Here is a 12,264-nt window from a genome sequence, read left to right as displayed (position 1 = left end):
ACCTTACTACACATAAGATGATTCATACTGTAGAGAAACGCTACAAATGTGAGGAATGTGGCAAAGCTTTTAACTGGTACTCACGCCTTACTATACATAGGAGAATTCATACTGGTGAGAAACCCTACAAATGTGAAGAATGTGGCAAAGCCTTCAGTGTATTCTCAACTCTTACTAAACATAAGATAATTCATACTGGAGAGAGACCCTACAAGTGTGAAGAATGTGGCAAAGCCTTTAATGTATTCTCAACCCTTACTAAACATAAGAGAATTCATAATGGAGAGAAACCCTACAAATGTTTAGAATGTGGCAAAGCTTTCTACCAATTCTCATACCTTGCTACACATAAGATGATTCATACTGGAGAGAGACCCTACAAACATGAAGAATGTGGCAAAGCTTTTAACTGTTCCTCACAAGTTACTAGACATAAGATAATTCATACTGGAGAGAAACCCTACAAATGTGAAGAATGTGGCAAAGCCTTCAACCAGTCTTCAAACCTTACTGTGCATAAGATAATTCATACTGGAGAGAAACCCTACAAATGTGAAGAATGTGGCAAAGCTTTTAAAAAGTCCTCAAACCTTACTAATCATAAGATAATTCATACTGGAGAAAAACCCTACAAATGTGAAGAATGTGGAAAAGCTTTTAACCAGTCCTCAACTCTTACTAGACATAAGAGAGTTCATACTGGAGAGAAACCGTACAAATGTGAAGAATGTGGCAAAGCTTATAACTGGTCCTCAAACCTTACTAAACATAAGAGAATTCATACTGGAGAGACACCCTACAAATGTGAAGAATGTGGCAAAGCTTTTAACCAATCTTCAACCCTTACTATACATAAGATAACTCATATTGGAGAATAACATTACAAATGTGAAAAATGTGGCAAACCTTATCACCGGTACTCATACCACTACACAGGAGAATTCATACGGAAGAGAAATTCTACAAATGTGAAGAATGTGGCAAAGGCTTTAACTGGTCCTCTACCCTTACTTGTGGGCAGCAACCCACCCAGGTGCTCAGGCGAGAGACTGAGGGCACGAATTGTTCCAGTATAATAAAATATATAAAATAAGAATAGTTATGCTAGATGTAGATAATAGATATGATTATATGTGAATATCATTAATCATTAGTTTGTAGCAATTACTCTTTATTCCAATATTATAATAATCCTTGCTCTATAATCATAAACCTAGGAAAAACCAGGCCATATGGATATAGGAGTTGAGGGAACGTAGCGAGAAGTTACCAGAAGACAAGTGTGAGTCCTCGGTCATGCCCAGACAGGGCCACTAGAGGGCTCCTTGGTCTAGCAGTAACACTAGTGTCTGGGAAGATGCCCTTCACCAAGCGGACCATGGTCTAGCGGTAGTGTCAGTGCCAAGGAAAAGCACCTGCTACTTAGCAGACCGTGAAAGGGAGTCCCCCTTTCCCAGGGGAGTTTAGAGAAGACTACTCCACTGGGCCTGCCCACAGTTATCCAGAGGCCTAACCATCTCCCTGTGATGCTGTGCTTCAGTGGTCACTCTCCTAGTCTGCTTTCATGTTCCATCATGTACACCTGGCTCTGCCTTCTAGATAGCAGTAGCAAAACCTCTGCTACAAAGAAATAACGGCATGGGCTGTGTTCTCTCTCTCTCTCTCTCTCTCTCTCTCTCTGTCTGTCTCTCTCTGTCTGCTCTCTGCCTCAGCTGCCAAACAGGGAAGGACCCTGTCCAGTGGACACATGACTCATGTGACCTTGTCAATCATTGGAGATGACTAGCACTCCTTACCCTGCCCCTTTCACCTTGTATCCAATAAATAACAGTGCAGCCAGGCATTTGGGGCCACTACAGGTCTCTGTGTCTTGGTGGTAGTGGTCTCCCAGGCCCAGCTGTCTTTTTTTTTTTTTTTTTTAAATCTCTTTGTCTTGTGTATTTATTTCTACAATTGCTCATCTCTGCACACAGGGAGAAAAACCCAACAATCCTATGGGACTAGACCCTACACTTACTAAAGATAAAAAAGAGTTTGGGTGTGGTGGCTCATGCCTGTAATCCCAGCACTTTGGGAGGCTGAGGCGGGCAGATCACCTGATCAGAAGTTTGAGACCAGCCTGGCCAATATGGCGAAACCCCGTCTCTACTAAAAATACAAAAACTTAGCCAGATGTAGTGGTGCACACCTGTAGTCCCAGCTGCTCTGGAGGCCAAGGTGGGAGAATTGCTTGAACCTGGGAGATGGAGGTTGCAGTGAGCTGAGATTGCTCCACTGCACTCCAGCCTGGAGGGCAGAGAGAGACTCTATCTAAAAAAAAAAAAAAAAAAGTTCATCCTAGAGAGAAACCATGCAAATGTGAAGAACGTGAGAAAGCTCTTAACCAGTCCTCACACCTTACTACACATAAGAGAAATCGTACTGGAAGGAAACCCTACAAATGTGAAGAATGTGAGAAAGCTTTTAACTGGTACTCACGCCTTACTACACATAAGATAATTCATACTGGAGAGAAAGCCTACAAATGTGAAGAATGTGGAAAAGGTTTTTATTGATTCTTACACTTTACTAAACATAAGATAATTCATTCTGGAGAGAAATTCTAAAAATGTGAAGAATGTGTGCAAAGGCTTTATTTGGTCCTCAACACTTACTAAAGAGAATTCATACCAGAGAGAAATCCTACAAATGTGAAGAATGTGACAAAGCTTTTAACCACTTCTCAACCCTGATGACACAAGGTAATTCATGCTGGAGAGAAACCCTGCACATATGAAGAATGTCTCAAAATTTTTTATAGATTCTTGTACCTTATTAAACATAAAATCCTACAGGAGAGAAATTATACAAATGTGAATAATGTGGCAAAGCTTTTAAGAAATCCTCATCCATTACTAAACAAGATAATTCATACTGGAGAGAAAACCTAAAAATATGAGGAATGTGGCAAAGTCTTTAATGGTCTCCTCAACTTTCTGCACATAAGATAATTTATACTGTAGAGAAGCCCTACAAATGTGAAAAATGTAGCAAACCTTTTAACTAATCCTCAACCCTTACTACACATAAAATAATTAATGCTGGAGAGAAATTCTGCAAATGTGGCAAAGCTTTTAACCAATTCTCAGACCTTACTAAACATAAGATAACTCATACTGGAGAAAAATCTTAGAAATGTGAAGGATGTGGTAAAGCCTTTATCCAGTCCTCAGGTCCCACTAAACATAACATAATTCATACTGGAGAGAAACTTTACAACTGTGAAGAATGTGGCAAAGCTTTTAACCAGTCCTCAAACTTTTTTGAACAAAATAATTCATACAGAAGAGAAACCCTACAAATGTGAAGAATGTGACAAAGCCTTTAGCCAGTCCTCAACTCTTACTAAACATAAGGAAATTATACTGGAGATTAACCTTATGAGTGTGAAAAATATGGCAAAAGCTTTAACTAGTCCTGTTATTATTATTATTATTATTATTATTTGAGATGGAGTTTAACTCTCATTGCCGAGGCTGCAATACAATGGTGCAATCTCAGCTCACTGCAACCTCTGTCTCCCAGATGTAAGTGATTCTCCTGCCTCAGCCTCCCGGGTAGCTGGGATTACAGGCATGTGCCACCATACCTGTCTAATTTTTTATGTTTAGTGGAGATAGGGTTGCTCCATGTTGATCAGGCTGGTCTCGAACTGCTAACCTTATGATCTGCTTGCTGCAGCCTCCCAAAATGCTGGGATTACAGGCATGAGCCACCACGCCCAGCCACTAGTCCTCAGATCTTAACATACATAAGATAATTCATACTGGAGAGAAACTCCACAAACCAGAAAGATGCAATAATGCTTTTGACAACACCTCAAACTTTTCTAACCATAAAGAAAATCATATTGGTGAGAAATCCTAGAAATGTGAAGAATGTGACAATGTCTTTAAATGGTTGTCATACTTGATTTTTTTCTTCTTTTTTTTGAGATGTAGTCTCACTCTTGTCCCCCAGGCTGGTGTGCAGTGGCGTGATGTTGGCTCACTGCAACCTCTGCCTCCCGGGTTCAAGCAATTCTCCTACCTCAGCCTCCCAAGTAGCTGGGATTACAGGCATCTGCCACCATGCCCTGCTAATTTTTGTACTTTTAGTAGAGACGGGGTTTCACCATCTTTCCCAGGCTGGTCTTGAACTCCTTACCTCAGGTGATCCGCCCACCTCGGGCCTCCCAAAGTGTTGAGATTACAGGCACGAGCCATCACTCCCTGCCTTACTTGATTAGATGTAAAATAATTCATACTGGGAAAAATTCCTACAAGTGAGAACAATGTGGCAAAGCTTTTAACCACCTTATTGCACAGAAAGCATTTATATTTGAGAAAAATTATACAAATATAGGCTGCAAAAAAGACGTTAATGTCTGCTTATATCTTAACACCAGAGAGTTCATACTTAAATAAAAGCAAGATAAGGGCAATTAGTGTCAAAAGATCTTTCAGAAAAATATAAGCCTTTAAAGTGAAGAAGAGTATATTGAAGATGGACATTACAAAGAGGGTTGTAGTACCTTTACTTGAATCAGATTTTATTGTACACATTTTGTACTAGAGGAAAGCTCTGAAGCAGTTGCTCAAGCTTTGTTCAACATCAAGGCATTTATATTGGAAAAGTGGTTGCAAATGTAATAAATTTGGAAAAACACTTTTCAAACATGACATCTTAGAAAACACCAGTTTATACTGAAGTATATTTTTGAAGATGCAGTAAAAATAAAAAAATATTTAATCCAAATTAGGGCTATGTAAATATTAGAGAATCTATAATAGAAATATACGAGGAACTGACACTTTGGATATACTAAGAGTTCTGAGTATAGAAAATAATCTAAAACTAAAGTTGGTAGAAAAAGTATTTGTATATAACTTTAAGAGGAGTAAAAGTTTTTTGCAGAGTAATAACTACTTTCAAAGTGTACTTTATTTCTTGAAAAAATTAGACTTTGAAAGCAAATGATGTAATTCAACACTCTATTTTCTGCTGTTTCTTCATTCTTATTCACTTGTGAAAGCATGTGATCAGTTGTTGCTGCATCAAAGGTAGGAGAGATTCTTTTCCATTCGTGGGCATTATTTATGATCTTTTCTGTGGACAAGTAAGGACATTAGAATGTAAGATGCGTGATGAAAAAGTGGAGAGGTTCTCTGTGGTTAACTTATACTCGAGTGATGTATGAGGTAGGTGTTAAGAATAATATTCTTTTGCATTATAAGAAAACTAGTATTGTTCTAGTCGTACTTTTATATATTAAAATGCAGTACATTTTAAAAATTTTACATCATGTGTGAAGTTAATGGTTTCAACATTTTAAACATGTTAATCTCTTGCCAGTGGCTTTAAAGTGTAGATAAGTTAAAGAATATTATTCCTGTTGGATAAATATTTATCCTTATTTTAATCAAATTAAATTTGTTGTTCTTAATTTTTGTGGGTATATGAGTATATATACTTATGCCATATATGGCATATTTTGATACATAAATACATAATCACATGATAAATGTATCCATCACCTCTAGCATTTATCCTTTGTATTACAGACAATCAAATTTTACACTTTTACTTATTTTAAAATGTACAATTATGGCCAGGCACAGTGGCTCACACCTGTAACCATAGAACTTTGGGAAGCCGAGGTGGGCGGATCACCAGGTCAGGAGTTCGAGACCAGCCTGGCCAACATAGTGGAACCCTGTCTCTACTAAAAATACAAACAATTAGCCAGGCATGGTGGCAGGCACCTGTAATCCCAGCTACTTAGGAGGCTGAGGCAGGAGAATCACTTGAACCTGGGAGGCGGAGGTTGCAGTGAGCCAAGATCGTGCCACTGCACTCCAGCCCAGGCAACAGCGCGAGACTCTGTCCCAAAAAAATATATACAATTAAATTGTGATTGACTACCAGGTTTTTTTTAATGGTCATAATAGAAAAGATATGCAAGTATAAATGAAATACATATATTTCTGGGTCCTGAATAGATATTTTTAAATTTTGTACATGTATATATATATTTGAACATGTGTCCTGTCTGCCTGCAAACACATACAGACTTCTAGTATTGATATCAGAGGGTTAAATATACTATACATTAGTCTAAAGATAAACCTTAGGTGTAAGGAAATTATGGAGTAAGTGAGTTTGTGTGAGTATAAGTTTGTACTTATTTTCAGAAGAAAAGAGCAATATTGGAAAAAATTATTTTAACAAGGTGACTAGTATAAAACTAAAAGCCTCAAAAATGCTGGAAGCAAATGTATTCTCTCTGCTCTATTGAATTTATTACTATAGTTATTGTACATGGAATTGTTTTTTAGTTTTCGTTTTGAGATAATTGTTAATGTATAGAACTGACTTTGATGTTGCTTTTTGTATTTTGAAAGTTTATACATTTGTTTATTTTTAATAGGTTTTAGTAAAGTCTTAGGCTTTTTGTTTGTTTGTTTGTTTTTGTTTTTGTTTTGAGACAGAGCCTTCCTCTTGTCACCCAGGCTGGAGTGCAGTGGCACAATCTTGGCTCACTGCAACCTCTACCTCCTGGGTTCAAGCAGTTCTCCTGCCTCGGCCTCCTGAGTAGCTGGAATTACAGGTATTGTGCCACCAGGCCCTGCTAATTTTTTTTTCTATTTTTTATAGAGATGGGGTTTCACCATGTTGGCCAGGCTGGTCTCAATCTCCTGACCTGAGGTGATCTGCCCACCTCGGCCTCCCAAAGTATTGGGTTTACATGCGTGAGCCACCAAGCCAGGCCAGTCTTAGCCTTTTCTATACTTCGGATTGTGTATAGCGATAAAAGATAATCATACAGGAATAATTAACTTCTTTTGTCCAATCTGGATGCCTTTGATTGTATTCTGTAATTCCTTTGTCTTGGATTAGTACTATTTTTGGTAAGACTGACTAGAGTGGGTATCCTTGTCTTGTACTAGCTGTTAAAGTAAAAGCTTGTGACATATCCCTTAGTATGTTATTAGCTGTCCGTTTTTTGGTTATATGTTGCTTTTATTGACTGAGGTGTACTTGATCTATACCTAATTTTTTCAGAGACTTATCATAAGGGAATGTCAAGTTGTGTCAAACTTCCATTGTGCATCTTTTTGTGTTTTTTTTTTTTTTTTGTATTTTGCCTCTGTTTTTTTTTTGTATTTTGCCTCTGTTTAAGTGTTAGAGATGTGAAATCACAATTAACTCTACATACATACAAAAAATCACCAGAGACCGCTATGAACATCTCTACGCATGCAAACTAGAAAATTTGGAGAAAATAAACTCCTGGATACACAAAACTTTCCAAGAGTCATCCAGAGTCCACTGATGCTGAAGTGTTCAGACACAAAATATTGATAAAAAGATAAGGTTTTATTTGTTAATTTTACTACAGAGCATTTGATTCCGGCAAGCTTTTTTCCTTGAACTTTGAAAACATGCTTTAGTTTTTATTTAGTTTGGAAAGCCAAATTTGGTCAAAAGTAAATATAACAACAAATGAATATTAATCATTTTGGAAGTGAATTCAAATTATTATGTGAAATATTAAATTTGGTAGAGATGCTTGTGTGTCAGAATTTTTTCAAAATTTGAATACATAAAGGGTAATAAAGCTGAAACTTGAAAAATATACATACTTTTATGACAAATCATTTTGTAATCATTTAAATTTTTAATTTAGCAGTTTTGGCTGTGTTTAAAATGTAGATATTGACATATCACAAAAAATAATGAAGAATGCAAAACAAAGCACGATAGTGTTGATGGCTACTGTGAGACCTCAGTTCTTACTTTCAAAAAGTTAAACAAGAGACACAAAACCGTGAAAATGAAGCATGGAGGGATTTATTTGCAAAGTAGAAATACTATTTTAAAAGTTAGGTGCAAAATTCCCCTGAGAGAAGGGATTCAGGGTGGGCTGCTTACAAGAATGAGCCAGCAAAGACTGGAACTAGAGAGACTCCATTTATGGGAGTCTTACGTAATTATTTACAAAGAAGTGGAAAGTGGTGTTATTAGTAAGCATATCTGGGTGGTCCTATTGGTGCACATACACAGTGGCTGTACATGCTTGTTTATATGTCACATATCTCATTAGCATCTTAAATCTCCACTCACATGTGTGTTTTTTACTATTATAATGAGTAAAAGGTCAGAGGACAAGTAAAGTAAAAATGTGCATGCTTTTTTTTTTTTTAGACAGAGTCTCGCTGTGTCACCTAGGCTGGAGTGCAGTGGTGGATCTTGGCTCACTGCAACCTCTGCCTCCCAGGTTCAAGGGATTCTCCTGCCTCAGCCTCCTGAGTAGCTGGGACCACAGGCACATGCCACCACACTTAGTTAATTTTTTGTATTTTTAGTGGAGACGGGGTTTCACCGGGTTAGGATGATAATGTGCATGCTCTTTACAGGAATATTTCCCCAGTGAAGAGAGCTTTGCTTGAATGAGCTGAAATACAGTGCAAATGTTGGGATTTATTGTGTCAACAATATGCTGTCACCATGTAATCATCATGGCTGCTGCATCCCGAGGACATGGTGACTTTCTTGCTACCCAGTCTACCTCAATAGTACTTGTCTTGGTTTATTTTCAACTGTCAACTCTGAGACTAAGATTTAGTTGTTATGTCAATATTGTCAAAAGTGGGAAAATCAAAATTTTAAAATCAAACATTTGAACTCGATTTGGGTCACCAGCTGTGTACCCAGGAAAAATCATTATACATTCCTGGAGCTTCGATCAAAATGTATGCGTAGGTGAATGTTAGTTTTTGGTGTAGGTTTTTGTTTGTTTACATTTTTAAAGATATTTTTCCTATTTTATGGTGATACTAAGCACACAAAACTTACCAAGAGCTCTATTTTACTGCATTTTTGAACCAAAAGGTTAAATACTTAAATATCGAAAATGACATTCTGGATTATTTTCCATGTGAGGGAATCTGCATTTATCAGACTACATTGCAGTTTTTCCTTACGTGGTGCAAGGTTATAAAAATGCCATCCAGTTTATTTCTTAGGTAACAGTAGAATGTGTTTTTCAGACAGTAGCATGAGAATTCTTGACATACTACCCTTAGACATAATGAAAGCAAATGAACAAATGTGTTGAAATTTGTCTTTATTCATAATGAATTAGAGGCTAATTCATGGCAACACATGTAGTTCAATCCAAATTTTTTTGTGTAAAATTTTGTTGAGCTGCATCCATCTATATAGGTAACACTAATTTGATAACAGCTTCTTTATAATAAGCTGGAACTCATTTTACCTGGTGGTTTTGTTTTAAATATGTGAGCTATATTATATAACATTTAAATAAGTAATAAAATTAATTCAGAGATTATAGAAAGAAAAGTACAGGCACACTATAAATGAATTGAAATCTGGCAACTGACACTGATGAACGGGTTGAGCAAATTTGACTAGACCTAAATTCCAATATTGAAATACAGAATTTTAACTAAAAACATCTTCAACAACATAATACACCTATGAGATTTGAAAAAATATATTGATTTGTTTACCTCTCATCAATCAATATTAGGTTAAATTAGAAAACTGTGAACACATCATACAAAAAATGAAATTAGTAAACTATCCTCAGACTTCATCTGATTAAAACAAGGCTTCTGGATATTTGAAAGCACCAAATTATCGATGAAAAATATCTATTTTGAACAGATCTTTGATCTTATATACATATTACTACTAAGTAAAACCTAATACAGCCATACAAGTTGTCAACTGCATTTTCAAAATTATGAGAACTTAGAATAAGTAAACTAAACCCCCACAGTTTAGATAAAAAATAATAATAAATTACTTTGTATTTGCCCTTGGGATGAAAATCACGATTTTTCATTTCGGAACAAACAGGAAATGCTGTGATGAGATTTCCTGTGCTAGGGATGGTGGGATCCAGTGGACCAGAATCGTCAGGACCTTACCATGGTCACTACTGTTTTTCCTCTTCTCTCATTCATTTCCTAGACTCCTTCATCAATTCCATTTCTATGTTGCAAATTAACGGTTTTGCGCAGCTTTAGCGTTTGCCTTTGATTTCTGCTAATTTTCTTTGTTCATTTTTCTTGTCCATCTCTGATGGCTGCTTTGCTGTTCCACTTCCAGGAGTTCGCGGAGCTTCACTCTCAGACGCTCCAACAGTCCGTCGATTTGGCTCAAGCTCTCCGGCAGTTTCTCCGGGTTCTTCTAATCCTGGTGTCTTTTTTTTTTTTTTTTTTTTCACTGTTCAAGGTTTATTGGGGGTTTTAGTTGGTATAACACTTGGATAGTTGGTTGTATTGTTTATATGTAGATCTTTTTATGTTATATGGTAATGTACACTACTGATATATATAGTTCACAAAATAAGATCCTTTGGAACAATTATGCACAAGACATACGATATTGGATTTACACACTGGATCCCAGGATGTGACTGACTGGGAAAAAATGTTGGACTAGGCATGTTCAGTGAAGGAGCCAGGAAATTATATAACACACAGTAAACATCCACCTGGCTGAAGGGACAAATGCAGCATGTACAGAATTGGCAGTGGTGCGTCAGAACTATTTCACACTAACCAGTTTAGGACTATGCAAGATTAATACCATCTAGCATCAGGATATAGCTGTGGATTTCACAAACCATTCCTATTTCTAACTTCAGGAGTTAATGCTTTTCCCAGTCCATCTTAAAATATTACTGCTTTAATCACAGATCAGATAAAAAGGACAACAAGCACAACCTCCAACTAGAATCCTGTTGTAGCCTAGACAGTGAAATGCTATGACATCAGAAGACTTAAAAATTGCAGCTCTTTTTGGATCCCCCAAAGTGTATCTGCACTCTTCTTCAAACGGGCCTCTTCCTCAGGAGTCAGAGTCACCTTCACAAGGTCTGAGATTCCATTCTGTCCCAAAATGCAGGGAACACTAAGGAAGACATCATCCTTTATTCCATAGAGACCCTTAATCATGGTGGAAACTGGGTGCACTCGCCTAAGATTCTTCATTATACTCTCTGCCAAATCTGCTACAGAGAATCCAATGGCCCAGGATGTGTAGCCTTTGAGTTTGATCACCTCATAAGCACTCTCAACCACCTGCTTGTGAACCTCTTTCCACTGTTCCTTATCTTTATCAGTCCCTAAATCTGGGTGCAGAGTTTTCAGGGAGACACCAACAACATTCATTCCACTCCATACAGGCACACTAGAATCTCCATGTTCCCCAAGGACCCACCCATGACAGCTTAATGGGTGAACTCCCAGTCTTTCCCCCATCAGGTAACGGAATCTGGCTGAATCCAGATTGCAACCACTTCCAATAACATGGTTTTTGGGAAAACCAGTTATCTTCCAAGCCACATAGGTCAAGATATCCACTGGATTTGAAACAATAAGCAACTTGCAGTTCGGGCTGTATTTTACAACATTAGGAACGATGAATTTGAAGATGTTCACGTTAGGCTGGACCAAATTAAGACGGCTTTCTCCCTCTTGTTGACGTGCCCCAGCCGTGATAATGACCAGCTTGGAGTTTGCAGTTACACTATAGTCTTTCCCAGAGACAATCTTTGGTGTTCTAAGGAAAAGGCTGCCATGTTGGAGATCCATCATCTCTCCCTTCAATTTGTCTTCGATGACATCAACAAGAGCAAGTTCATCTGCCAAGTCCTTCATTAAGATACTGATGGCACAGGCCATGCCAACAGCACCAACCCCAACAACTGTAATCTTATTCTGGGGAGTCTGTTCTTCCTTTAGAAGATTATGAATCAGCTGATCCTTGAGAGTTGCCATATTGGACTTGGAACCAAAAGGAATCGGGAATGCACGTCAGGCGGTTGTCCGGGACACGCGGCAATGAGATCCGGAATCGGCGGCAGCGGCTGCAGCACCAATCCTGGTGTCTTAGATTTATCAGCAGGACCTTGTTTCAGTGACCACTGCTACCGCCGCCTCCTGCCAGCGGGGCTGCTCCTACAGCAGCGGAAACGCCCATGCCCGAGGACGCCTTGGCTGTAACCCTTGGTCAGAGTCCAGCTTGGTGCGCAGAAACCCGACGTCAGTCAGACCATTTTGCGTAGCTGGACGAGCTTTCCTGGGCATGCGGGGCAGTTCCCCCATCATCTTTATGCTGTCACCTCCGCTTTCATCAGAGAGACACACAGGATGGTGCAGGAGCCCGGAGACACCATGGAAGAGTCCACGGTCGTGAGGAGGGGCTGGG

General features: G+C 38.3%; 2 protein-coding genes and 1 pseudogene across 3 annotated transcripts in view; 1 reads left to right on the top strand and 2 right to left on the bottom strand.

Moving 5' to 3' along the window:
• LOC105538630 (zinc finger protein 430-like) overlaps nt 1–808 on the top strand; it is a 26,060-nt gene extending 25,252 nt beyond the window's left edge. Inside the window, 2 exon segments of the mRNA XM_011978529.1 lie at nt 97–770; nt 773–808. Coding sequence (XP_011833919.1) covers nt 97–770; nt 773–808 — 710 coding nt within the window.
• LOC105538628 (zinc finger protein 708) overlaps nt 1–12,264 on the bottom strand; it is a 315,682-nt gene that overhangs the window by 81,182 nt on the left and 222,236 nt on the right. The window lies entirely within an intron of this gene.
• On the bottom strand, nt 10,254–11,928 carry LOC105538631 (annotated as a pseudogene). Its single transcript, XR_001005939.1, has one exon. The product of XR_001005939.1 is annotated as an L-lactate dehydrogenase A chain-like (transcript).

The sequence above is a fragment of the Mandrillus leucophaeus genome, unplaced genomic scaffold (assembly GCF_000951045.1).
Source record: "Mandrillus leucophaeus isolate KB7577 unplaced genomic scaffold, Mleu.le_1.0 Scaffold196, whole genome shotgun sequence".
Lineage (NCBI taxonomy): Eukaryota > Metazoa > Chordata > Mammalia > Primates > Cercopithecidae > Mandrillus > Mandrillus leucophaeus.
Note: the sequence above shows the minus strand (reverse complement) of the source record. Positions and strands in the feature narration are given on the sequence as shown.